Genomic DNA, 27,630 nt, shown 5'->3' with positions numbered 1-27,630 from the left:
TGCTAGCATTTCTGGATTGTTTTTTTTTACATTACTGCATACATTTCTGACATGTCACAAACTCACAGGAAAAATGCAATATTTTTTTAAAAAGCTGTTAATTGTATCATTAAAAAAAGCAGTCATGCTAATGTCAAGTAATTCTGCCTAGGCCAAGATGATGTCAACAGTCTGCTACAGGCAGGACTGATGACATGGACTGATGACATTATTCCTGCCTGAAGCCAGATGGGCCTTTGGGGAATTAGAGTATTTACGGTAACTGAAGGCTACATTTTTTTTTTTTTTTTTGATAGAGTGGAGATGAATTAGAATTCCTGTCTGTTTTTTGTTGCTGTCTGTGTTTCCACTAGGGAGATTCACCCCCTATATTTGTCATATTTACCATTATCACTAAAAGTGAAAGAAAATTCAAAATTTTGGATTGCCCTCAAAACAGCATTACATGGGAAATCTTCCAATTGGGATACTAGTTCTGTTGAAAACCAGGAATTCCATTATTTTGATGGGATTTCTTCTCAGGCCTCGTACACACGGCCGAGGAACTCGACGTGCCAAACACGTCGAGTTCCTCGGCGGGCCACCTTCTCCCATAGAACAACGAGAAAATAGAGAACATGTTCTCTATTTTCTCGACGAGTTCCTCGGCGGCTCCATCGGGCCAAAAGTGTACAGACGACAGAGTTTCTCGGCAGAATCCGGGTTTGACCGAGTTTCTCGGTGAATTCTGCCGAGAAACTCTGTCGTGTGTACGAGGCCTCACTTCCTGTTGTGGTTATGGGCAGAAAAGTGAAGGGAAATCTCCCAAATGGGACACAGATGGCAAAAATGTAACTGACAGTGGTCATAACTAAAGTTTTGCCTTTAGTTCTACTTTAGATACATCTCATTTACATTCATGTAATTTATTCCTGGCATGTCACAAATTGACAGCAAAAATGCAATATTTTTAAAATAATGTTTATAAAAACAAAAAAGTAGTCAAGCTAAATTTGTCATCAGTCTGCTGCGGGCGAGAAGAAGCATTTCCTCAGTCTTCCCTCCCCAGTGATCAAACTGCAACACTGTAGCTTTGTCACAAGGTGAGAGACTACAGCAGGGGCTGATATGCATCAACATTTGTCAACAAGGCAAAACATGCAGAGGCAGTATTAAGATAATCTCAGTCCAGAAAGTAGATAGTGACCCTGGATGATACCTGAACAAAGGCATCCTTGTGAGGAAAATAAATCAGATAATGTCATGGGAAGTAGTGTAAGCTTTGTGAGAGTTTTTTTAATACCTGTGTTAAACTTAGGCTACTTTCACACTGGATTCAAAAAAGGAAGGGTACACAGACCATAGGATGGAGCTATGGGTGTCCTGAGATAATACAGTGCCACGTCCTGACTAGAGTAGAAAGGTTGATGTTGGAGGAAAACAAAAGTGGACTTTATAGGCACTAGTAGTTGACAAGAAAAAAAAACATTTTTATTGATGCAATCCCACAAGGGTCATTGAATCAACATTACAGAGGTGCTCTCCCACATGTATGGCGTCGTTGGCTTCACGGTCCTGCTGATGCTACCTTCCATGCTGCCCATACAGTGTCCCCTGGTTCTTACACATTTCAGTATTTAATTTCTGAATCCTATGGGATATTTGCCCCTTCTACTTGAACACGTCTGCTTTGACGGTTATAATATCTTTATTGTTCAAACAACCTTACCAGTGTACCTACCTATTGGCTCTCTTGGATAGATTCCCAGCTGCCTTTACCACCAGGACCGCCCGACAAAAAAAAAAAAAAAGCTCACCTTACCCACTTTAATTAGTATCTTTTACCGAGTTCAACATTGATCCGTATCCATTATCGTGGATGAAATATCAATAGCTTCCCATGAAGCGGTCACCCGCGAAACATGTAGAGCTTGTTTGAAACCTACAAATATACATGTTAGCCATCATAAGTCATTATGATGTCTTTCTTGGACCAGTTTTGGTTTAATATTAATGCTTTGTAAATTATTGCTAATTTTTGTGATAATTTTTTCTGTGCTTTTAATGTATTTTATAAATGTATCCACTGTAATGTTGATTCAATGACCCTTGTGGGATTGCATCAATAAAATTAATTTTTTCTTGTCAACGACTAGTGCCTATAAAGTCCACTTTTGTTTTCCTCCAACATCAACCTTTCTACTTTCACACTGGGGTGGGGGGGGGGGGGCGTTAGTGGTAAAGCGCTGCTAGTTTTAGCTGGACTTCAACGCTGTTATAGCGTCACTTTTTGGATGCTAGTGGGGTGCTTTTAACCCACACTAGCAGCCAAATATAGAGTTAAAAGTGCCTGCAAAGCACTGCTGCCGAATCGCTGCCCATTAATTTCAATGGCAGAGGCGGTTTAGGAGCGGTATATACACCACCAATATAAGGGGACCCTTCCCCACCAACCTCTTACATAAGTGGAGCCTTCTCGCACCGCCCCAAAGATGCTGCTTGCAGGACTTTCACACTGGGGAGGCTTGAGAAGCGCTTTTCAGGTGCTATGTTTAGCACTAAAATGCCTGAAAAGCCCCCCAGTGTGAAAGGGGTCTTACACATTACTAAGCATGTGAGCATTTAACATTACCTGCTGAGCTTCCCGTTGATGGTTTGATAGATGAAACAGACAACTCTTGGGTAAGGGTCAGGTTTCCACCAGAAAACGTTGCCAGCCCAACCCCTGCGATGTACACTGTGATCGGGAAGGTCCTCGCACTTGCGTTCTGTACCAGACATCTGATCTCGATGGCTTAAGATAAACATAATTAAAAAATCCAGTATTATACACATGGCCAAAACCTGGGAGCAGAAGACCTTTTTAATATTTTTGAAATTCACAATGCATTTGATAGCCTGTCATGGCCATATCTAAAGACACAATTGACAACTTGAGGATTCGGTCCTCACTTTCTCTCATGGGTTACAGTTCTTTATAACAACCCTAGAACATGTGTTAAATACACAGGGTTTCAGTCACCTTTTTTTTTCTATTAGCAGAGGCATGAGAAAATTGTGCATGAAGGTGGAGCATACTCTGAGGGCCAGATTCACATAGGAGAGCGCATCTTTGTGCGGGCGTAACGTATCCTATTTACGTTACGCCTCTGCAACTTTGACAGGCAAGTGCAGTATTCACAAAGCAAAGTTGCGGCGGTGTAGCGTAAATAGGCCGGCGTAAGCCCGCCTAATTCAAATGTGGAAGATGTGGGCGTGTGTTATTTACATTTATTGTGACCCCACATAAATGATGCTTTTTACGAACGGTGCATTCGCCGTCCGTGAAAGTATCCCAGTGCACATGCTCCAATTTAACCCGCAAAAAGCCAATGCTTTTGACGTGAACGTAATTGACGCCCAGCCTTATTTACGAACGACTTACGCAAACAACGTAAAACGTGAAAAATTTGACGCTGTTCTGACGTCCATACCTAACATTGGTACGCCTCATCTACGCCTCATAGAGCAGGGGTAACTTTACGCCGGAAAAAGCCTTATGTAAACGCCGTATCTGTACTGCGACGGCCGGGCGTACGTTCGTGAATAGGCGTATCTAGCTGATTTACATATTTCTAGGCATAAATCAGCGTACACGCCCCTAGCGGCCAGCGTAAATATGCAGTTAAGATACGACGGCATAGGAGACTTAGGCTGGTCGTATCTTATACAAATTCTGGCGTATCTGATTCTTTGTATCAGGCACCAAGATACGACGCCTCAGACTCAGAGATACGACGGCGTATCTGGAGATACGCCGTCATATCTCCTACGTGAATCTGGGCCTGAGTTTTTTGGGATGCTATTACATTTATCTATGGAGGTGAGAGTTTTGAGAGACTAGTCTCTCCGGATATTGAATAATTACTCATAGGCCCCGTACACACGGCCGAGGAACTCGACGTGCTTGGCACGTCGAGTTCCTCGTCGAGTTCTGGGATGAAGCCGCCGAGGAGCTCGGCGGGACGCCTTCTCCCATAGAACAATGAGAAAATAGAGAACATGTTCTCTATTTTCTCGTCGAGCTCCTCGGCGGCTCCATCGAGCCAAAACTGTACAGACGACAGAGTTTCTCGGCAGAATCCGGGTTTTGACCGAGTTTCTCGGTGAATTCTGCCGAGAAACTCTGTCGTGTGTACGGGGCCATAGAGTCAAGTTCTGTGGATTGTTAATACTATTTATACATCAAGATTTTTCATCTCACAGTTCCATTTGTGCAACCATTGATAGACTCTGTTCACTGGATTTATTTGTGTTATTATTTATTGACTTTATCCACTTCATCAATTTATCACTGAACTTCATCACTAAATATTTTTTAATCACTGTATCTATTCTATTATGAAATTTATCTTATCACTATATTTATACCACTTGATGATTTACCACTTTTTAGCTAGGGTAAGCACTACTTCACTGTTCCCTTTAGCGTGTTGGACCACAGATTTTAAGCTATTATTATGCAGCACAAATTGCCTCCTAGCAGCAAACCATGCAATAACCAACATTCCAATGCTATGCTTCTATGATTACCCAAATCATAGAAGCATAAAACGGTAACACACATTAATGCTTTCATCAGTAATGCTTGATTTACATTTTTGGTGTCCCATCCCCATTGCACTATATATTGATATTGTTTTAATTTTTGTGCATCCAGCTTGTGGCTTCTTCTGTTCTTGAATTTCCGTCCTACTACTATTTTTACTTTTTAATCATTTATTTTGTGATATATATCCAATATATCTTGATTCATTTTGTTTAGAGGATTTTTTATAATCCTTCATTAATAAATTTTTTATAATCCTTTATCAATTTTAACTGCATGTAACTTGTATTTGAGCCCTAGATTCCCCTATCTGTTGGCGTTGCATTGCACAGTGCACAGATTTTGAAGTGAGCCTTGGAGTGCAGCGATAGCCACATTTTATGAGTCTGAGGCTTGGTTAACAACAAACGGGAAGTGATATCATCCTTGTTGATTCACTATTATATTGAGGTCTAGAGTGTGTTTGATGTTTAGGGTATAGGTGGAGATGAACTCCGTCAGCGACATGAGGAGGTGCATTTTTGGGCCTGGTGGTCTCTAGCAGAGTAGAATATGGACAGTGTCTTGGGGATTTGTTTGCAGCTGCAGAGTGACATTTATTTTCACCACAGCCAAACAATCCTTGGTGAGAGTGTGGAAATCCGGGGTTTCCTTGTTTGCACAGGTGAAACAGAACATCAGAAACAGAATCAAAACTAATATTAGTGAAATTCATTCTTGTTAACACATGAAGTTATTTACATTGTTTATTAAAATGACTTACCGGTAATATTAAGAATGGGGCAAGTAATGTTGCCAACAGTAACAGAAGTGGTATCGTTGCCAATACTGTTTGAGAATCCAGTTCCATTTATTATAAGGACTTCATCATTTCCATTCCACTCTAAAATAAAAAAATAAAAAATAAATTTGTCTACAATTAGCAATTGTTTGGACATATATAATATTGCAATGTATACAATTCTGGGACATTGTGTAAACATTATTGCATAAGGGGACATAATTATTGTGATCACTGAGCCCAATGATGTTTTTTTTTGTATTAAAGTCATGAATACCAATGCTGGGGGTTATTTTTGCGACCACTGATGCCAATGCTGGGGGTTATTATTGCATCCACTGAAACCAATGCTGGGTGGTTTTATTTCAGCCCAGCACATTGCAGTAACAGCATTTTTGGGCATTAAAGCAGAACTTCACTCTCTCAACTAACACTAACTATTTTTAACCCTTATGCTGCTAGCATTAAGAAATAGATAGGATGTAAAAAGATATGCATTGAAGATTTGAAAGAAGATGTAAAGTATTCTATTAGTATATGTAGATAGTCTCCACATAAATGTATCTGTTGTGTATAGGGTAAAACCCCTGTAATACTTTATGAAAATAATACAAAATAATATTATAAAAAAAAAGAAATAGATAAGAAAGTACAGTATATCATATTTACTTGTTTTAAACTTATTTTTTCTTACATTTCTCCAGTTACTTCCTGGTTTACAGGCCTAGGCAAATTATGTCATATATATTTCAGGAGTCCTCAGGAGGGGAGAGACGGTTTTCTCAGCTAAGCACACCCTCCTGTCTGTGTGCCTGAGCAAAGGACAGATGGATTCAAAGACTTAAATGCTACACGAATCATCTGCCCTTACTCAAGATGACCACAGCCAGAAATGCTAGGCTGTATTTTTCTAAGTGATTTCTCAGTAAAATAAAGCACAGAGACATGGATGGATGGGTAAGTTTGCTTTGAATTAAATGGTGTTTTTGGTTTGTGGTACTCAGATGCAGTGTAGTATCTGCTTTAAAGAGGAGCTCCAGTCTCCCCCAAAAAATTTAAATCAGCAGCTACAAATACATGTACCTGTCCAGGGATCCAGCAATGTCCTCACCCAAGCTGATTCTTCATTGGCTTTGTGTGCAGGCATCAGCATCTTAGGATGCAAACAAGTGGAACGTCTCCTTTTGGATGAAGTTCCGCTTTAAGATGTGTTATAGCCCATTTATTTGGGATAACTAACTTGAAGCAATGCACCTCAATGCACTAATGATGACTCCAATTTCTCTTCAGTGTGCATGGCAATACCATTTCTTGGGTATTAAAGTGTGTTGAAGCCCATTCATTTTGGATGACTAACTCGAAGCACTGCACCTCATTGCACAAACATGTTTTGCAATTCTATGGCCCTCTAGAAGTTCCAGGGCACCATTTGAGACTCTTTTATATATTTATTTTTTCTATGTTGACCACCACTGCTCTAGTGACTGTGAGTATCATACTTATGTGGTGCTTCTGTGTAACCACAGAGGGGCATCAACTGCAGCACAATATGGTCAAAATCACACCCCAATAGTGTCTAGTGCAAAGGTAGCCCATGTGAAGAATGAATGGCAAATGTGAAACACAATAGGCTCAGTTCACAAAGCTAACACACCAAGATAAGAATCCTTATTTTCAAAAAAGTCACATGGCTGAAAATAGAGTGCCTTAGGCTGGAGTTAAAGCCCAACTCTGGGCACAAGAAAATAATCACCTTTGCAGTGGGGCCTCCCCCTACTTCAAGGGTTAAATGCTCACTTTTGCCTAGGGGTAGATGAATAAAGGGTAATACTTTATTCTTTTCCCCAACTGGGTCCTTCCATTGGGGAAAAGACCTGTCCAGCGCTGCTGCCTCTCTAAGGCACTCTCAGCCACACTTCTGCATCCTGCAAACAATACAGGGTCAATAACACTGCATTGTACGTGTTGTTACTGAGGAACCACCCACAGCCTGGGGAACCAGAGGGAGGAGAGGACAGCACTGGATGTAGCTGGAGTGGCGACATAGTAATGCAGACTTTTCATCTCCCCCTAAACCAAATAAGCATTTTTTTTTCTTCCAGCCCAGAATAGGGCTTTGTGAATTGAGAATGATGTGGATTAGAATTGAAAAGTAGAGTGCAAGCTGATATGCAAGCAGCAGGTGCCCAAGGAATCACTTGAAAGGTAAATAGTACAGAGGATATGTGGATACTCTACCTGTACTAATAGAGCTTATCTCTGGAGTTTCCTTCACATTCCAGGTGTAGGCACAGTCCCCGATACATCGGGATGGAATTCCATTGATGTAGACTTCAACCTGTAGAATGATGAGATGTAATCTGTTATAGGAGAGAAGTCACTATAGAATGTCCATGCATGTTATGGCCTTGCCTTCCAATTTAGTCCATGAATTGTCAGATTCCATTGTCAATTGTCTGATCTTTTGTAAAGTTGGCCAGACATGTGTTGCGCTTCTCCCATAAAAGCCACCAGGTAGGATGGGTTATTTGCCTCGACCTTCTCAAGAACATAAGCCCCTCTGACACACCATGTTGAGTGTGCAATGTTGAATGTCTCTCAATGTTATATTATGAAAAACTTTAACCACATTTCACTTACCTTAACAGAAATTTCCCCTTTTCCACTTAATTTGCCAAGCCTGTCTCTTTTGTGTGTGCATTTTAGTTTGGTCATTTTTAGCTGCCTGCAGCTGCTGTATTGTGCCTTAGCCCAAGAAAATGACCTATGTTCTTATGCATCAGCATATAGCTGGTGTGGCGGCAATTAGGGGCACTGACTGGGTACAGTATGGAAAAACTGGAAAAAAAAAAAAAACTATGTGTACAAAGAAAACGTAAAGATTTTTTTATTGAAATATATTTTTAATTTATGTAACATACTTTCATCAGAGTAGTTGAGTGTCACCATAGTAACACTGTACAACTGTAGGTAGTCCATTTTTTTATGTTAACATTTTGATTAGTGATACAATGAAAATCTTTGTACACAAAAGCCGGGACCCTGTGGAGAGAGAGAAAGCGCGTCCCTGCAGAGGAGATGAAGGGGTTCCGGTAAGATAGGGGGCTGGGGGCCGGTGACTGACAGGTTTTTTTTCACCTTAATGCATAGGATACATTAGGGTGAAAAAACATGAGGGTTTACAACCCCTTTAGGCAATCCTCACTGAGATGTTATTGACGTCTGATCTAAGGAAGTGCCAAAAGTCAGATTGACAGGTAGTCAAGCTTCCCTTCTGAACATCAGCAGGCATGGTAAACAGCAGGTGGCATCATTTTCAGTGCTATTTTAAGCATATACTACAATTGCAATGCACCTACTCCAATGCTGTTTGTTTTCGACAGAAAGAGTCCCAAGATTGTTTATAAGGGTAGAGTTGAAACATTCCAGCTTGAGGATCATAGGGGGTTGTTCTGGATTTCTGAATACCTAGCATATATAACAGTCTTTTGATGAGCTTACTCTCGAAGTCTCTTCCTTGATTGAAATGGATACGCTAAGGCAGGCCATACTGGACAAATAACTTTTCCACAAGAACTTTGGCTACAGATAAGGCTTGTTGGTCTTAGGTTGGGAATGCCTGGGCGTACCGGGTAAAGTGGTCGGTTACTACCAAGACATTTCCTTGCCAACTCGAATCAGACCCCAGACACAGGAAATCAATGCACACCAATTACATCGGTCCTTGACTTTGGAGATGGTCCATGGGTGCAGCTTTGGTTGGTAAAGTATTTTGCTGAATACAGCTTAGGAAAGAGTGACAGTAGCCCTCAACTTCAGCTCACATATAAGGCCAGTCTCAGACTAGCTTGAAAGTACTTTCTGAGCCTAGGCAGCCATGCTCATTATGTCAGACAGGGGTCAGACTTCTGCTCAAATATGCAAATGTTCACAGATGTCCATCATGCTCTTGGTATAGTACCCCGTCCAGTCTGTCTCTGCTAGCATTGACATGAAGTTTATATGGTTTAAATAAGTCAGCTTAGAGCAGCACCGGAGCATTAGTCAGGCTCCTCTTTAGCTAGTGAAATTTCTGCCTGCACTGGTCTGTCCAGTAGTATTGAATATATTCTCTAGGCTTTCTGGGGCCTTTATTTGGCTTATTTGGCTTGGGTGCGTCCATTTCTTACTCCTCATTCTTTAACACCCCATTAAAGGGGCCGGGCTATTTTAGTGAACTCTTTAAAGGGGTGGTTTCCCTAAAAATAAACTTTTAACATTGCATTTCCCACATTAATGACAAATAGAATCGGCTGGTTTTATTTAAAAAAAACGTCCGTAAGTACCGTTTGCTGTAGCCGTTCTCACCGCCACTTCCGGGTACGATGGTGGGGCTGGGCGTTCCTAATTGATGGACAGGCATCCGACCGACGCATACATCGCGTCACGAGATGCCGAAAGAAGCCGAACGTCGGTGCGCATGCGCCGTATAGAGCCGCACCGACGTTCGGCTTGTTTCGGCATCTCGTGACGCGATGTATGCGTCGGTCTGATGCCTGTCCATCAATTAGGAACGCCCAGCCCTACCATCGTACCCGGAAGTGGCAGTGAGAATGCCTACAGCAAACGGTACTTACGGACGTTTTTTTTTTTAATAAAACCAGCCGATTCTATTTGTCATTAATGTGGGAAATGCAATGTTAAAAGTTCATTTTTAGGGGAACCACCCCTTTAACAATACTTTAGTAGTAGAAGCAGAATCCTAAGAATGACCTTCAGTGCACTGATGTGATTCTGTGATTCTGTCTAGGCCAGGATGTGACAGCATGTACTATGCCTTTCTTGAGTTGGTGTCAACTCCCTCTGTGGAAACAACACGTCTTAGATACAGTAGGTGACTGAGGGTTGATAGAATTGACAATTCTCCAACGACAATTTTAATCCTTCTTAATGGAATCTCTGCAGTACCTTTTCCAGTTGCTCCTCATGTTCTTCAAGAGTCTTCTCAATCAGAGAAGTCTTTTCAGATCTAACACACCGAGCCCTTTTCCCCCGATAGGCACTGCAGAGCATCCTCTATCTGTGGAGTGCTGTATTGTTCAGGATTTGTTCTCCGATTAAGCGTCTGATAATCAATGCACATTCTGAGGGAGCTATTTTTGTTCACTACCGCCACTATGGGGGAGGCATAAGGGCTTGACAAATCTCAGATAATCCCTGTCCACTTCAACTCAGCCAGTTGCTATTGAAGATCTTCCAGATCATCCAATGGTCTTCGCTGAGCCCTCTTCTGAAAGGTTTATCTTGCTGAAGCTGAATTCTGTGTCAAGCTATTTTAGCACCACCCACATCGTAGTCATTTTTCAATAACATCTCCTGCTATTTCAGGAGCTGTCCCTTGACCCTCCCCTTCTACTCTGGTGATAATGGGGAGTTTTGAAGGTAGAACCAGTCTTCTCATATTTTGTCTGTGGCTCCCCCACCAGACCAGATGGTGCCACTGGAGTAGCTGTGTTCACCTGCCCGAGCAATAGCCAAGTTTTAGGTTTTAGCTTCTTTGGGAGATCAGTATTGTTTTAGATACTGACAGGGATTTTCTGTGATATTGCCCCAAGGCTTTAGTCAACAGAAAGTCAGGAATCAGCTCCACCCCAATGTCCTCTCCCAGAAAATCAGCTTCAAGGACCACAAAGGGCCGGTCTGGTCCCAGGTTAACTTGACAGTGGCTCTCAATTAAGCTATTTCCCTGTGTTGCAGCACTCTTTCTTCAGGGCCGAGTCTCCAGAGCTTTCCTATCCTTTCCGTAGGGGTCTTCTGCTTCTGCAGAACATGTTGATAGACTAGACGTAGATGACGATGAACATTTTCAACTGATGAGTCACTCCTCATGGCTATAGGGGTGAGTAGTCCTCTCACTAGATTGACGTTTTTCTCAATCAGCAAACAGTTCTGTTTTGGCCCAGGAGTGTGAGAAAACATAACTACTAAGGTATCAAATGTCTCTGCAGAAGGATTTCTTTAGGGGTATACTATATGTTTTAGATACTTATCATAAATGTCTTAATCCAGTAACATCACTTGCACCACCATGTCCAGCGGAACCTTCAACTTGAATTGTGACTATAAGCAATGGACCAACCAATTGATTGGGAAACTTGTTTCGAAGTGGGCTCAGCAGTCTGGACGTGCTCTGTTCTCTAGGTTTGCTTATTTTTTCTTTTTGGTTCCATGGCAATATAAGGGGAATGGTATGCATTGGCTACCTGTGCCTGTCTACCTGAAAACAAAGAATGTAAGTTGGGCCGCTGGTCAAAAGTCACAGAGGCTTGCTTTGGTACTATGGACCAGCAGCTTCTTCACTTTTTTAGTTTTAGAGCTTACTATAGTGGGCCAGCCTGCAGTTTGCTCCTTCACTGAGGCCCCCTGGAGTTTTCCTCTGGTTTTCCAAAGAATAGCTTACATAGTGCATTCGCAATCTCGGCAGTTATGTCAGCTACTCTGTCTCCCTTTGGGCATTGTGCCTTAACCACTTTGCTCCTACAGTACATGTAAAAATTGACTTTTCTTGCTAAAAAAATACGTAGAACCCCCAAACATCATATATATATATATATATATATATATATATATATATATATATATATATATATATATATATATATATATATATATATATATATATATATATATATTTTAGTAGAGACACTATGGAATAAAATGGAGGGTGTTGCAGTTTTTTATGTCACACAGTATTTGTGCAGCGGTTGGTCAAACGCAATTATTTGGGGAAAAGATAAATAAATAATTGAATGAATAAAAAAAGATGATGTTATGCCGAGTAAATAGATACATAACATGTCACGCTTTAAAATGATGTCTACCCGTGGAATGGTGGCAAACTACAGTGCTTAAAATTCTCCATAGGCAACGCTTTAAATGCCTTTACAGGTTACCAGTTTAGAGTTGCACAGGAGATCTGGTGCTACTATAATTATTGCTCTTGCTCTGATGTTTGCCACAATACCTCACATGTGTGGTTCGATCGCTGTTTTTCATATGCGTACGGGAGTAACATATGCGTTCGCATTTGCGTGTAAACACGGTGGGATGGGGGAGGCGCTTTAAAAAAAATGTATTATTATTATTTATAATTTTTTGAAAAATTATATATTTATAATATATATATTTTTTACACTTTTTTTTGTACTAACTTTATTGCTATCACAAGGGATGAATAACTTCCCTTATGATAGCATAGGCCTTGACAGGTCCTCTTTATGGAGAGATTTGGAGTCTATTTACCTCTCTTCTGGCTTCCCATGTAGTCGATCAGACACAGATTGGTCTGTTCGGCTACTGGCTGCTGGCCAGGTAAACAAAGGTCAGAACCGGAAGTGACAAATTGCTTGTCGCTTCCGGTTTCCAGGGTTACAGAGAGAGTGGAACAATGTCAATTCCTCTCTCTGTAAAGGGCTGCCATCGCCACAGGCCGCATCGCTCCCGGGCCTCTGCAATGGGACCAGAGCCTCCGGTAGAGGCGGCGACAGCTGCGGGAGGGGGCCAGGACTCACTTGCGCCACCCACAAAAGTGATCAAAAGGCTAATTACATTTCTACCGTGTACAGAGTCGCCGGCTGAAAAGATCCATGCCGGGATGATGCCTGCAGGTGCAGGCATCATCCCGGTATTACCACCGAAAGGGGAGGACTTCCATGTAAGCCCTCCCAGCAGGAAGTGGTTGAGATGCTTGATTTCCCCACAGTAGTAACACATTCTATTGGGATGGGGTGACATCCCAATAGAATGTGTTACTACTGTGGGGAAATGCACTGATTACTGTGAAAATTACAATTGCAGTTTGGGAGTTAACTACTAGGGGGTGCTGAATGGGTTAAGTGTGACCTCAGATGTGTTTCTAACTGTAGGGGGGCGGGGCTGGATGTTTGACGTCATTGATCATGTTTCCTTATATCAGGGAACAGACGATCAATGACACTGCCACAACGAAGAACAGGGAAGGTGTGTTTACACACACCTCTCCCCGTTATTCAGCTCCGGAGGACCGATCGCGGGACACTGGCGGCAATCGGGTCCGCGGGCGCGGTCACGGTGCTTCGGACCAGGTCGCGTGCACGCGACCCCACGGTTGGGCTTAAAGGGCCACGTACAGGTACGTGGATGTGCCCAGCCGTGCCATTCTGCCGACGTATATCGGCGTAAAGGGGTCCTTAAGTGGTTAATAGAAAAGTGATGTATGCTTAAAGTGGACTGCAACCCAAAAAAGTGAAGCTTTAAACAGAACATTTACAATTGTTTATTGTGTCAGTACCCTAAATTATTTACTATTAGGTTTGATTTTCACCTGAAAAATAACAGTGCACTTCCTGGTATGAGAGTGTACCTAGGCACCTCTGTGCCTACACCCACATAGCTGTATATGTTCAGTATGGGATTTAGGACACTGTTGCCTCTGATTGCTAGTATCAGGAGATTATGAGTAAAATTTAGTGATGTCACTACTGTGCTGCTCATTGTTCTCCTTGCTGGAGGCTCTAACATTGAGGACAGAAAACTCTACCCATACCAAGATGGCAACCACCATACAGAGACACTTTGCAGGAACAAGCCTTGGTAAGTCAGTAACATTGGAAAGATCAGCTGCAATATGGGAGACCTTTGTCCTCTGCCTGCCTCATTTTTGTTCAGTTACTCTTTAAAGTCACATAAGTAGCAAAACGTGGCTGAGATGAAGGCATTGCAGCCTATTGAAAGAAATTAGTCATGCAGAGAGCTTAAAGTACTTATGTATAATTATTTTTGCATAGGATTACTTTAAAGTGTAGAATAATAACAAACATAGTTATACCTGAGGTTTTTCATGTGGCGTCCTCACAAGGTCTCCAAGCATACGTTGACGAAACAGGCCTCCATCAACCGATTTTGCGGAATACATTTTAGCGTTTAGCCCAGTGACAGCTGAGTCGTTTATCTAGTCAGAATACAGAAGTCACACTAAGATAAACATAAGTTCAACATTTTTTATTTTTTCATCCTTTTTGGGACTTCCAATCATTTTATATAAGGTTAGGGTTATGCAAACTCTAAATCAATCTCTTAAATTTGGCATGTCTCTGTATTCATTCGTCTTAAGCAACATTTTGTTTTCAGAAATCTGTTGCAAAAGAACTTCCCGTTGCAATCTGACAACACTAAGGCCCCTTTCACACTTGTGTGAAATTTGACTGCAAAGTCGCATTACAAGTCATACCCCATGATTTCCAATGAGTACCATTCATATCTGTGTGACTTCAAGTCGCATAGACTTCAAAGTAGTCCCTGCACTACTGTGGTCGGACTCTGATGCGACTTGAGGTCTATAGACCTCAAGATTACACAGGCATTGCTTAAAGTCATGCCAAAGTCGCATTAAAATTGTGGCAAAAATCACAGCATATCGCGTGACTTTCAGGTCGCACAAGTGTGAAAGGTGCCTAAAGCCCTGTACACACGATCGGTTTGTCTGATGAAAATGGACCGATGGACTGTTTTCATCGGACAAACCGATCGTGTGTGGGCCCCATCGGTTTGTTTTCCATCGGTGAAAAAAAATAGAACATGTTTTGAAATTTTCCTATGGATAAAAAAACGATAGAAAAAAACGATGTCTGTGTGGAAGTCCATCGGTCAAAAATTCACGCATGCTCAGAATCAAGTCGACGCATGCTCGGAAGCATTGAACTTAATTTTTCTCAGCACGTTGTAGTGTTTTACGTCATCGCGTTGGACACGGTCAGATTTTTGACTGATGGTGTGTATGTAGGCAAGACTGATGAAAGTCAGCTTCATCGAATATCCAACGAAAAAATCAGTCGGATTAGATTCCATCAGATATCCGATCGTGTGTACAGGGCTTTAGTCACTACCTCATAATTAGTAGCAACAATGTCAGCCTGCAAGCACTTTGAGTTAATTGTTGGTCTGCCCATTTGTCCAATGACCAACTGATGGAGTGCATACAACAGGTTGACAGTTGCAGTGTTGCCAGCCATTAACAGGACGTGTTGCTACTGAAAGCATCTTCTGGTATAAAAGCTCCAGGTTTTGTTTTAATAAAACCTACCTTTTGGTAAAAATGTAAAAAAAAAAATCTGTACTAGGTACTCTACTACTATTTATGCAAAATTTGTACAACAAGTTGATAAACTTTTTATTTTTAATTACATTTTTATTCCCAGTCCTATTTTTTTCCTTTTTTTGTGTATGAATTGAACTTATAGCATTATTATCTATTGCACTTTTATGAGCACATTAAACACCTTACTGTATTTGAATTTTGGTGATAAATTAGGCAAATATTGCATGCATTTTTGCATTTAAAGGTGTCCGTTTATGAAGCAGTGAACATCGGTGATCCCAGGGATCGCTGCTGATCACAGCCCATAAACAGTTTATGAAACAGAGATAATCGGGGGGAGAAGTGTTTGAACTTGTTCTCCCGCTGATTATCTCCACACACAGAGAATCCTCATAGACTGACACAGTAACAGACAGTTAATGAAGCTGTGATCTCAGCGCTTCACTGGCGATCTGTGTCAGAATTCACACTCCCCAATTCACCATCTCAGAGGTGATGAAGCAGGGAGTGAAGAGAGAATCAGGGGGGATCTGAGGAGGAAGGAGGAAGATTTTTAAGTTCCTTCTACCTCGTTCAGACCCCCCAACACTGTAACTATATCCCCCTGTAATATTTATGTGTATACATATATATACATACATATACAGTAACTGTCCTTTACATATCAAGATTCTTACCTGTATAAGAGGGTGATAACCTATAGCGGTCACAAATTTTATCTGCCAGTAGTATTGTCTGCACTCTCGATAGGATGATGAAATAGTAATCTGGCCATTTTCTGGAATAGCTTCTAGGGCAGATTTTAGATCCATTGGTGATATGTTTACAGGAAGATCTACAATGCAATCAAATATAAAATGTTTAAAAGTTTATTTCCATCTGCCAACATGATAAGTAAACAAAAATGGCAACCTTCCCAATTTATAACTAGCTTTTAGATCAAGGTGCACATGAAAGTGCTTTGAACAGCAGTTTACATACCCTGGCAGAATTTATGATTTATTGCCTATTTTTCAGAGAATATAAATGATAACACAAAAACTTTTCTTGCACTCATGGTTAGTGAAGAGCCTCCAGTTCCTGTAAATTCTTGGGCTGTCTTGCATGAACGGCACATTTAAGATCTTCCCAGAGTGGCTCAATGATATTGAGGTCAGGAGACTGAGAAGGCCACTCCAGAACCTTCACTTTATTCAGCTGTAGCCAATGATAGGTTGGAATGTCCAAGTACGTCCTATGCGCAGCTTCCTGGCTGATGAATGCAAATGTTTCTCCAGTATTTTTTGATAACATACTGCATTCATCTTGCCCTCAATTTTGACCAAATTTCCTGTGCCTTTGTAGCTCACACATCCCCAAAACATCAGTGATCCACCTCCGTGTTTCACAGAAGGAACGGTGTACCTTTCATCATAGGCCTTGTTGATTCCTCTCCAAGTGTAGTGTTTATGGTTGTCATCACTCCAAATGACTTTGTGCCAGAAGGTTTGAGGCTTGCCTCTGTGCTGTTTGGCGTATTGTAAGTGGGATACTTTATGGCATTTGCATAGTAGTGTCTTTCTTCTGGCAACTCGACCATGCAGCCCATCTTTCTTTCCAGTGCCTCCTTGTTGTGCATCTTGAAACAGCCACACCACATGTTTTCAGAGAGTCCTGTATTTCACCTGAAGTTATTTGTGAGTTTTTCTTTGCATGCCCAAATCATTTTCCTGGCAGTTGTGGCTGAAATTTTAGTTGGTCTACCTGACCGTGGTTTGGTTTCAACAGAACTCTTCATTTTCCACTTCTTGATTAGAGTTTGAACACTGCTGATTGGCATTCTCAGTTTCTTGGATAACTTTTTATATCCCTTTCCTGTTTTATACAGTTCAACTACTTTTTCCCGCAGATCCTTTGACGATTATTGTGCTTTCCCCATGACTCAGAATCCAGAAATGTCAGTGCAGCATTGGATGAAAGATGCAAGGGTCTGTCAGGAAATTCCGACAGCAAATGTCCGATGGAGCATACACACGGTTGGATTCATATGGGCCATGCTTCATATGGCTTTTTTTGCCTCTCTCTGGATCAGCTAAAAGTTTAGGATTGAGTATGCAGAGGTTTTTTTTTTTTTTTACTGGTTGCACTTAGATGGACGAGTGTCTTTTTTCAACCCGACTAACTATGTACCTAATGTACGTACTGTATCTATGTTCCAACATGAAGACTTTCATAGATTACATTCATTTACAACCACACTATACAAGGTACACATACATATAGGTATACAAGGCCCTTGACAAGGTAGGCTTTGGAAATCTTTTTTCCTAATGCAAATTTTTAGACAGTGTACATTAATTTTCTTTTTTGCTTTCTAACTAGCTTGTAAATGTGCTGGGAAATACATTTTTGTTTTACTTGTTTAATATAATAAGTAGCATCTGCTCTGGCATAACTTAAAGTGGAGTTCCACCCATAAATATAACATTACATCAGTAGTTTTAAAAAAATGTCATTAGTCCTTTACGAAAAAAAAATCTTTTTTTTTAGATGCCTTCAAAGTGTTGTTGCTAGGCAGAATAGTTAATCTTCCCACTTCCTGAACCTAGGTGCTTAATGCTTCCTAACCTACACCGCACAGACTCCTGGGAATATAGTGGGTGTAACTTTCCAGGAGTCTGTGCATTCCCCAGTCTCAAAGAATCATGTGACTTGGACAGCACAGGTGCTGAAACCTGATCTGACACGGCTTGTGCAGCACTGAGCATGTGCAAGATTTGCAAGGCTGAAATCCAGGAAGTCCTACAGTCTGGCTTCATGATGCCCACACTTAAGATGGCCCCAGTCAATTTCTATTTTATAAAGTGTCTAAATGCTGTAACAACCTAACAAAACGGACCTTAGTTTACAGACTAACTTTACTAGAATACATTAAGCTTGTGTATTACAGGGGTATTTATATTTAAAAAGTGAAATTGTGGCCGGAACTCCGCTTTAACATGGGTGTATAGGATACAAGTGCTGTTCATCTAAAAGCCTACTGGGATCACAAGTCATTGGAGGCCTCCCCACATTCAGGAACAGAATATGGAAGCCTATGATTCAGCTGATGAATGCATGTTTTTAGGATGCAACATAACAGTTCAAATTTACTTAATGCTGAACTCCAGGCAGATATATAAGACACATGCAGCTCTGTATTAAATGGTACATCGTAAAATAATGTTTTTAAATTTAAGCAATGTCAGTACCTAGATCAGACCTGATCTATCATCCTCTTACAATCTTCTGTATAGCAGAGCTCTGATTGAGAGAGGAGACCAGGGCTCAAGTCCTGCGGGAACGCGTGAGAACGGAGTTCCTGCACTTTTTTCACAGCAGGAACGCAGTTCCCTTTGCAGGACTAGAGCAGCCTCGAGCAGCCGAGCCGCCCGAGCTAATCCTTCACTAAGCAGCGATGCCCAGCTCGAGTCACTGTCAGGGGCAGGCAAACCTTAGTAATTCTTTATGTTACTGGCCGCTTCCTGTATATGGATTCATCAGGTAGTGTGCGGGTATTCCGTCACTTTCTCGATGCCGTAATGTCTCCTGGGAGCTTTTGTCATTGTTCCCAGGAGACATTGCGGAGGTCTGCCACGAGTTATTGCGGGATTTAGAAAGAACTTGCCTAAAGTTATTTCTAAATCCCGCGAAAACTCGCGGCAGACCTCCGCAATGTCTCCTGGGAACAATGACAAAAGCTCCCAGGAGACATTGCGGATCGAGAAAGTAACGGAATACCCGCACACTACCTGATGAATCCATATACAGGAAGCGACCAGTAACATATAGGATTACTAAGGTACAGTGGATCGAAAAAAATAAAAATAAAATGCGGTTTAGTAATTATGCATATGAGCGTATAATTTTTTTTTTTTTTTGGTGGGGGAGTGGATCTTGGGTGGGAGTTCCCACACTTTTTTCCCCCAAGACTTGACCCCTGGAGGAGACAATCAGTTGTGCTACAGTGCTGATAGGAGGAGAGACCAAGGTAACAGAGGAAAAACACTGAAACATTTACTGACAATAAAACAGCAAACATTTTGTCAAAATATTGAAGATTTTGAAAAAGGTGAAAAATATTTGACCTTACAATCCCTAGAAGACGTAGCCAAGGTAGAAGGAACAGAAATAGATAATTTAATAGCTCAAGAAACAGTCAGTACTCCTCAGTGACATAGGCGATAACATCAAAAATGTAGACTTTGCACAGTGCCACCTGCCAGTGCCATCTGCCAGTGCCACCTGCCATCAGTGCTATCTGCCAGTGCAATCTGCCATCAGTGCTACCTGCCAGTGCCATCTGCCATCAGTGCCATCTGCCCGTGCCATCTGCCATCAGTGCTACCTGCCATCAGTGCTACCTGCCAGTGCAATCTGCCATCAGTGCCATCTGCCCGTGCCATCTGCCCGTGCCATCTGTGTCATCAGTGCCATGTGCCATCTTTTATTAGCGTCACTAGTGCAACGTATCAGTGGCATCACCAACAATGGCTAGAACATCATTTTCAGCTGAGGAGGCGTACAAAATTCTTGCGGCCAAAGGGAGCAACGGGGAGCTCTCCGGATTCCTCCACAAATTCAGACACTGAATCTGACATTGACTACGAGCCGATACTTAGCAGTGGAACAATGACAGCCTCAAAGGAGGAAGAGGAGGGCCAGCCCGCCAGACAAAGGCATTCTGCTGAGGAGGCAGTGCCATCCACCAGCACCACAGTGCCATCCACCAGCACCTCAGTGCCATCCACCAGCACCACAGTACCTTAGCAAGCAAGGTCACGTACCAGTGGGGTGTGACCTCAGTCCTAAAGGGTTAGGTCCCATGCCTGCCTTCCCTTTTCCCTTCAGAACCCCTTGTGGCTTCCTCCTAATTCAGGAGAAGCCAACATTCCCCCTTTAACTGCCCAGCCAGGAGTCCAGGTGGACACAGAAAATTTTGCCCGATTGACTTTTTCAATTACATTTTTACTGAGGACATGCTTGCCTCAATTGTGGCCCAGTGCAACCTTTATGCACAACAATTTATATCCAGTTACCCAACGTCCTATTATGCCCGTCCCTACGAGTGGAGAGCCCTAACAGTGGAGGAGTTTAGAATTTTTTTGGACCTCACATTCTGTATGGGACTAAACAAAAAAAAAAACAAGTACGTTCATATTAGTCATCTTGCCCCATCTACCACATGCCCATCTTTTCCTCAGCAATGCCCAGAACCAGATACCAGAACCAGATATCTAATGATCATGCATGATCTACCCTACAATGACAATACCCAATTCCCCCCGGTGCGCGGGAGTGAGGAAACTAATGGATGTCCAGGGACGTCCACCTGGCACATCAGGTCCGCGCTGCTGCCGTCTTTCGGCAATAGTGTGGATCTGAAGTAGTTAATCAATCACTTCTAACAGGGGTTTTCCTTTGGAGACCAAAGAAGGTTTCCAATCAAACCTATTTTGATAGGATGGACTTTTGTTTTGTTTTGTTATGTATGGTTTATGATATTAAGATCAGGTTCTGGTCCATTAATATTACCTACATCTATTTACATTAGCCCTGTTACAAGTGTGTATGTGTGTGTATATATGCATGATCAGAGCGTGATGCAGCTGCTCTTAACAGACAACATTGTCTAATTTTAACATTTTCCTGGTGTTGGTGGTGGGTACCTGGTCTTGGATGCCTTTTTTGTATTAAATAAATTTTCTAATATAATATATCCCATATTAAGCAGCATGGCCCGCATGTGTCTCTTCACAGTGGGAATCCTTCCCCTGTAACTCTTTTTCATATAACAGAGAGATGTGTCTGACTCTGATCTAATCAATGGCTGGGGTATGGACATAAACTATTAGTACTACCAAACTGCAGCAGAGAAAGCTCAGGTGAGAGAGTTGTGTAAATATCAATACTTAATAGACAGAATGGCAGGTAAATCAGATGATTAAGATGTATTTAATTGGTGCATTCAGTAGTTTTCCTGTAGTTTAGGAGGAGGAACAAAGGGAATAATTTTATTTTTCAAAAATCTTATCTAAGAATTTTCGTTCGTATTTTGCACCATTAGTGGGCTGCAGCCAATTTTCGTGCGGCCAATGAATTTTAATAATCGGACATGTTGGAATTTTTTTGAAAAACTATCGATTTTCTAATCAATGATGGGAGAATCGTGCAAGAAATGTAATCGAAAAAGAAATGTGCATATGCAATAAAAGAAAAATCCCGGAAAGAAAAGAAGATTCCCAGCTACGAAAATTATTTTCTGTAGCATCGTGAGGTGAAATTGAAGGCTTGGTTGGTTGAATTTTCAAATCAATGGTGGCACCATCTGATCACAAAATGCACAAATCTTCTGATTTTCAAAAGAAAATTATTTCGAAATTCGTCCATGTATGGCCAGCCAAACATGACATTTTATAAGACTGGAGTTTCCGAAAGCCCCATTTATTATTTTATCGAGAATAATAAAGACAAGCATAAGTGACAGTACCTGGAATCTCCTTCCCATAACACACAATACTGAATGTTCCTCCAACAGGTGGAGAAGCTGTTCGAGTTCTGTTTATTCTTATTGATGTCCCTTCAGTCCAGGTTGATGCTTGATAGATGGCTGAATCAGCATTGTTCTGAATGCCCTATTAGTATGAGAGATTGAAAAACAGAGAATAATTGTTATTCTGTTTTTATTTGAATTTTTTTACTTTTATTGACATACCCCATCTTTTGATACTAAACATATATCCATATGACGCAATTGGATCCTGTCTCAATTGTTCCTACTATGTGTATGTATGAATGTGAGTTAGGAACCTTAGATTGTACACTCCTTGAGGGCAGAGACTGATGTCAATGTACAAGATATATGTAAAGCGCTGCGTAAATTGACGGAGCTATATAAATACCTGTAATTAAATAAACAAATGGCTGATTATACACTGAGCAAAATTCTAAACGTAACACTTTTGTGTTTGCCCCTATTTATCATGAGCTGAACTTAAATATCTACAACTTTTTCGATGAACACAAAAGGCATATTTCTCTCAAATATTGTTCATAAATCTGTCTAAGGGGCCTGTCACATGGGCGGGTCCCGTGTCCGACATCTGCTTGCTCAGCGGGGATAGCTCTGTTAATTCGACGCTGAGCCGGCGGGTGACAAGTCCGTCTCTGCACACTGAAATGGACCTATCTGATCTCCGATTTCCTATATTGGGGGATTGGATGAAAACGGATTCGATCCACCACATGGATGGAAAATATGGACATGTCACCGCTGACATTCATCGCTCCATAGAGATGACAGGTGGATCTGAACGGTCAGCCCGTGTGAAAGAGCCCCTAATCTGTGTTAGTGAGCACTTCTCCTTTGCTGAGATAATTCATCCACCTCACAGGTGTGGCATATCAAGATGCTGATTAGACAGCATAATTATTGCACAGGTGTGCCTTAGGCTTGCCACAATAAAAGGCCACTTTAAACTGTGCCGTTTTCCTGTTTAGGGGGGTTCGGGGGTGACCAAGTATCTGGTGACCACCATTTGTCTCATGCAGTGCAGCATATCTCCTTCGCATAGAGTTAATCAGATTGTTGATTGTGGCCTATAGAATGTTGGTCCATTCCTCTTCAATGGCTGTGCGAAGTTGCTGGATATTGGCAGGAACTGGAACACGTTGTCATATGCGCCGATCCAGAGCATCCCAAACATGTTTAATGGGTGACATGTCCGGTGAGTATGCTGGCCATGCAAGAACTGGGATGTTTTCAGCTTCCAGGAATTGTGTACAAATCCTTGAAACATGGAGCCATGCATTATCATACTGCAACATTAGGTGATGGTTGTGGATGAATGGCCCAACAATGGGCCTCAGGATCTCATCACGGTATCTCTGTGCATTCAAAATGCCATCAATAAAATGCACCTGTGTTCATTGCCTATAGCATATGCCTGCCCATATCAAAACCCAGCTGCCACTATGGGCCACTCGATCCACAAAGTTGACATCAGCAAACCGGTTACAACGACAAACTGCAGTCAGGTCGAGACCCTGATGAGGACGACGAGCATGCAGATGAGCATCCCTGAGATACTTTCTGACAGTTTGTGCAGAAATTCATTGGTTATGCAAACCGATTGATGCAGCAGCTGTCCGGGTGGCTGGTCTCAGATGATCTTGAAGGTGAAGATGTTGGATGTGGAGTTCCTGGGCTGGAGTGGTTACACGTGGTCTGAGGTTGTGAGGCCGGTTGGATGTACTGCCAAATTCTCTGAAAAGTCTTTGGAGATGGCTTATGGTAGAGAAATTAGCATTCAATTCAAGGGCAACAGCTCTGGTGGACATTCCTGCAGACAGCATTCCAATTTTCACGCTCCTTCAAAACATCTGCGGCATTGTGCTGTGTGATAAAACTGCCCATTTTAAAGTTGTCTTTTATTGTGGCCAGCCTAAGGCACACCTGTGCAATAATAATGCTGTCTAATCAGCATCTTGATGTGCCAATTCTGTGAGATGATGGATTATCTTGGCAAAGGAGAAGTGCTCACTAAAAGATTTAGACAGATTTGTGAACAACATTTGAGAGAAATAGGCGTTTTGTGTACAATGAAAAAGTTGTAGATCTTTAAGTTCAGCTCATGATCAATAGGGGCAAACACAAAAGTGTTGCGTTTATAATTTTGCTCATAATAAATAAATATATATTATTATTCTTACTGGCTCTATTTAATGAGATAATATCAAAGTCAAAAGATAATGTGAGAATCTCCTAAAGTGGTTGTAAACCCTCCTGGGGGAAAAAAAAAAAACACCCTGCAAGATAAGGGCATAATTAGATGGTATGAGCTCAGCGGGGATCACTCTGTTGATTGACGCTGAGCCGGCGGATGACGTCATAAATCATATTTTTTTTTTCATCATAATTCATAATAAGCATACTAGCTCATTATGAATTACTTACCCGAGAATGAAGTCCCCGCAGCTGTCTTATCTCCCCCTCCGGTCGGCAACATCTATCCCGGAGGTTACTTCCAGGTATCGCGGCTCCAGTGATGTGATTGGCCGGAGCCGCGATGACGTCACTCTCGCAAAGTCTTATTGAATAAGAATGTATGTATGACCTCTGAAACATGTTAGCTGCCATCTCTTAATGGACCCTTTTATTGTGATAAATACAAATTTATATCTGGACTGATCTCTTTGGCTTGGTGACACCATACCTTTAAGCTATACAAGCTGACTATTCCAAGCTCCCTGTTAGGGCCCCTAAAGGCAAGATAGAGCTGCCCACTAGAGCAATAATCTGGCTCACTTGAAGGCTCCAGAAAGCTTGGAGATTAGCACTCCAACACCCAAGTTCTGGAGGGAAAAAAAATACTTTCACAGTGGTTTTGTATCTTCCTAACCCTTTCCAAAGTGTCACTCTGGGCTTTCAACGGGGGAGGAGCCACAGAGTATGGCACCAAACAGCAGCTGGACGCTGAGGCTCCCATGCCCCATCCCTGAGCGAGTGAGAACATGACCCGGACCTGATAAGCCTGAAGCCTGAAACTTGAAGCTGTAAAACCTTATTAGACTAACTAGCATTACTTGGAGAAGTTTGTGCATGTCTGTCTGCCATCCCTGGAGCCATTCTGGTTCCACTGCTGCTAGCGGCATCTGTACCTTTATCTGCCTGCATATAACTTCCACCTGCCTGCATATAGCCCGGCATCTTTGAGTGGTCCTCGCCGGACACTAGTCTGGAAAGAAGTCTTAAGGTACAGAACAGCGTGGGGAGATGGTGTAGAGTAGCCTGGGGAGTCCAGGCTAGACTGTGGGCGGCCGAGGATGACGAGACGCGGACAACTAACCTGCCTGTGGATCTCGAGGTCGGCTGGTGAGAGAGGAGAGCAGTGGGAGAGATGGGAGATTGCCTGCGTGATATCCGTGTGCCCCGTGAAAACAGCGGAAAGAGAGAGCAGCACTGTGTCAAAGCCTGGAGCAGGAGAGGTAGAAAGATCTGCGGAGGGGAAGAGCTGGTACCCCATTGAAGATAGCAGGGATATTTAGACTGCCCCACACCCCCAGTTCGGGGAAGCACCTTGGAGCCCGCAGAGCGGGGGCCGCATAGATACCGCACTAAGCAACGGAGCCCACACCTGCCCCTTATCTACCACTGTTTCCTGACTGTCCCCCGAACAATTCAGGACGAGACCGATGAGAACGAGGATCGGGTAGGAACAATATAACTGTGCAATGTAAACTTGTGCAAGCTGAAGGGATTGAAAGCTGGAGGGACTGTCTTTTTTTTTCTCACCCCTAAACCCCTCAATTTCTTTCATTACATAATTTTTTTTTGGGGGGGGGTACTTGCATGTACATTTGCCTACAAACTTGACTGTGGAATTAAGGAACTGAGGTGCATATGTACACATATGGGTAAAAGCTTTGTTTGAGTATACATTGGTACTACTATCTTCAAATAGCAAACATGTATGGAAAATTAGACTGATATGATGAGCAGAGAGAAGCAGCAGAAAAATCAGCTGTTTGGGGATATCCAGGATAATAACTAAGAACCAGCAGAGAACATTCTCATGAGTTAAACAGCTGTAGAGGCACAGGACATATTTGCTTGATATTACCTGGGGCAACCCCCCTTCACCTCCCACATTGCATCGAAATACTGTATATCTACATACTGCAAGTAACCCCCTTTGTTTTTTTCTTTCTCATTTTTTTTTTTGGACTTTATAAATACCTACGGCGGGATAAACAACCCTGCATAAATAATCCTGCATACTGATATTTTTTAAGATAGACAAATCAACTGGATATCAATAGGACATTTAAGCTAATTGCCTTTCTGCGGGGACATACAGGGAGTTAACACAAGTTACAATATCAGATATAATATTAGGGGAAGGATAGGGGGATCAACATCTAAACACAGTGCAATAAAATAAGTAAGACAAATAATAAATAATATAAATAAACAGTAAAAACAACTAAAGAAGAACGAAGAATAGAGAAATAACTAATTAAACATAAAATTACGGGAGAAAACAATGGGAAAGAAAGGACCAAAAGGCACAGAAAGCGGGAAAGGAAATTCAATAAAGATGTATATAGTACAGGATAGGGTAGATCAAAGGGTGGAACAGGAGGCGGGGAGGGTGGAGGAAATGATCCTTTCCCCAGAGAGACAAGCTACTGGAAATCCTGCTATGGAAGAAGAAAAATCTCCGCCAAAAAAACAAGAAGAACAACAGCAAAAGATGGATAAGGAGAGACGAACAGAAATAGATAACTCCCAATTACCCCCTACTAAAAAGGACATGGTAGAGATGATGGCACGCTTAGAACTCATGATCAAATAAGAACTGAATGTGACCAGAGCAGATATTCAAAATGTATTAACAAGAGTTAAAGAATCAGAAGTACAGTTTGATGAACAAAAAAAAGCTATTATGGAATTACGTGAGAGGGCGGAAAGGGACTGGATAGAAATGAGGAATATTCAATATAAGCTTGAGAATCAAGAAAACAGAAACAGATGAAACAACTTAAGGATCCACGGGTTGCCAGAATCTGTAAAAAGTAGCGATCTAGAAAACGTGGTCTGCGAAATATTCAATAAAATAATGAAAAAAGTCCCAACCCCTATAGCTTTTGACAGAAAACATAGAGTTCAGAAAAATATGAAAGTCTCACCTGAGATGGCAAGAGATGTAATAGTGAGATTTACTCAATATGAAACAAAACAACAAGTTCTGCAGGGTACGAGAAACTCTAAAGTTATTGAATATGAGGGAGCCACGTTACTCATCTTTACCGATCTGTCAAAGGAGACACTCTCACGCAGAAGAGCTCTGAAACCCCTGATAAACCAACTACAAGAAAGAAAGATCTATTATAGAGGGGGATTTCCAGCATGCTTGATAGCTAAAAATCAAGGAATATTAGCCACCTTGCGATTTCCAGAAGATCTGAAGGAATTCTGTAGTAAAATGGACTTGCCAAGTATTAATCTAGAAAACTGGGAAAAGAAACCCCCAGATTGGAAAAGTAAATATTAGGCTATCAGGTGGGGATTAGTAAGGTTACTAAGAAAAATTTCTCTCGGGGAGGGGAGGACCTGGCGGTGCCTGCCTGCGCCCGCGGGACCTGCCT

General features: G+C 41.8%; 1 protein-coding gene across 1 annotated transcript in view; it reads right to left on the bottom strand.

The window, feature by feature from the left end:
- The window catches only part of LOC120941315 (fibrocystin-L-like), a 319,487-nt gene that overhangs the window by 177,314 nt on the left and 114,543 nt on the right, over nt 1-27,630 (bottom strand). Inside the window, exons 25-30 of the mRNA XM_040354640.1 lie at nt 21,971-22,115; nt 16,140-16,297; nt 14,194-14,316; nt 7,587-7,686; nt 5,331-5,450; nt 2,612-2,773 (exon numbers count right to left, since the gene is read on the bottom strand). Of these exons, the coding sequence (XP_040210574.1) occupies nt 2,612-2,773; nt 5,331-5,450; nt 7,587-7,686; nt 14,194-14,316; nt 16,140-16,297; nt 21,971-22,115 (808 nt within the window). The remainder of the gene's footprint in view (nt 1-2,611; nt 2,774-5,330; nt 5,451-7,586; nt 7,687-14,193; nt 14,317-16,139; nt 16,298-21,970; nt 22,116-27,630) is intronic.

This window comes from Rana temporaria, chromosome 5 (assembly GCF_905171775.1).
Source record: "Rana temporaria chromosome 5, aRanTem1.1, whole genome shotgun sequence".
NCBI classification, from domain to species: domain Eukaryota; kingdom Metazoa; phylum Chordata; class Amphibia; order Anura; family Ranidae; genus Rana; species Rana temporaria.
Note: the sequence above shows the minus strand (reverse complement) of the source record. Positions and strands in the feature narration are given on the sequence as shown.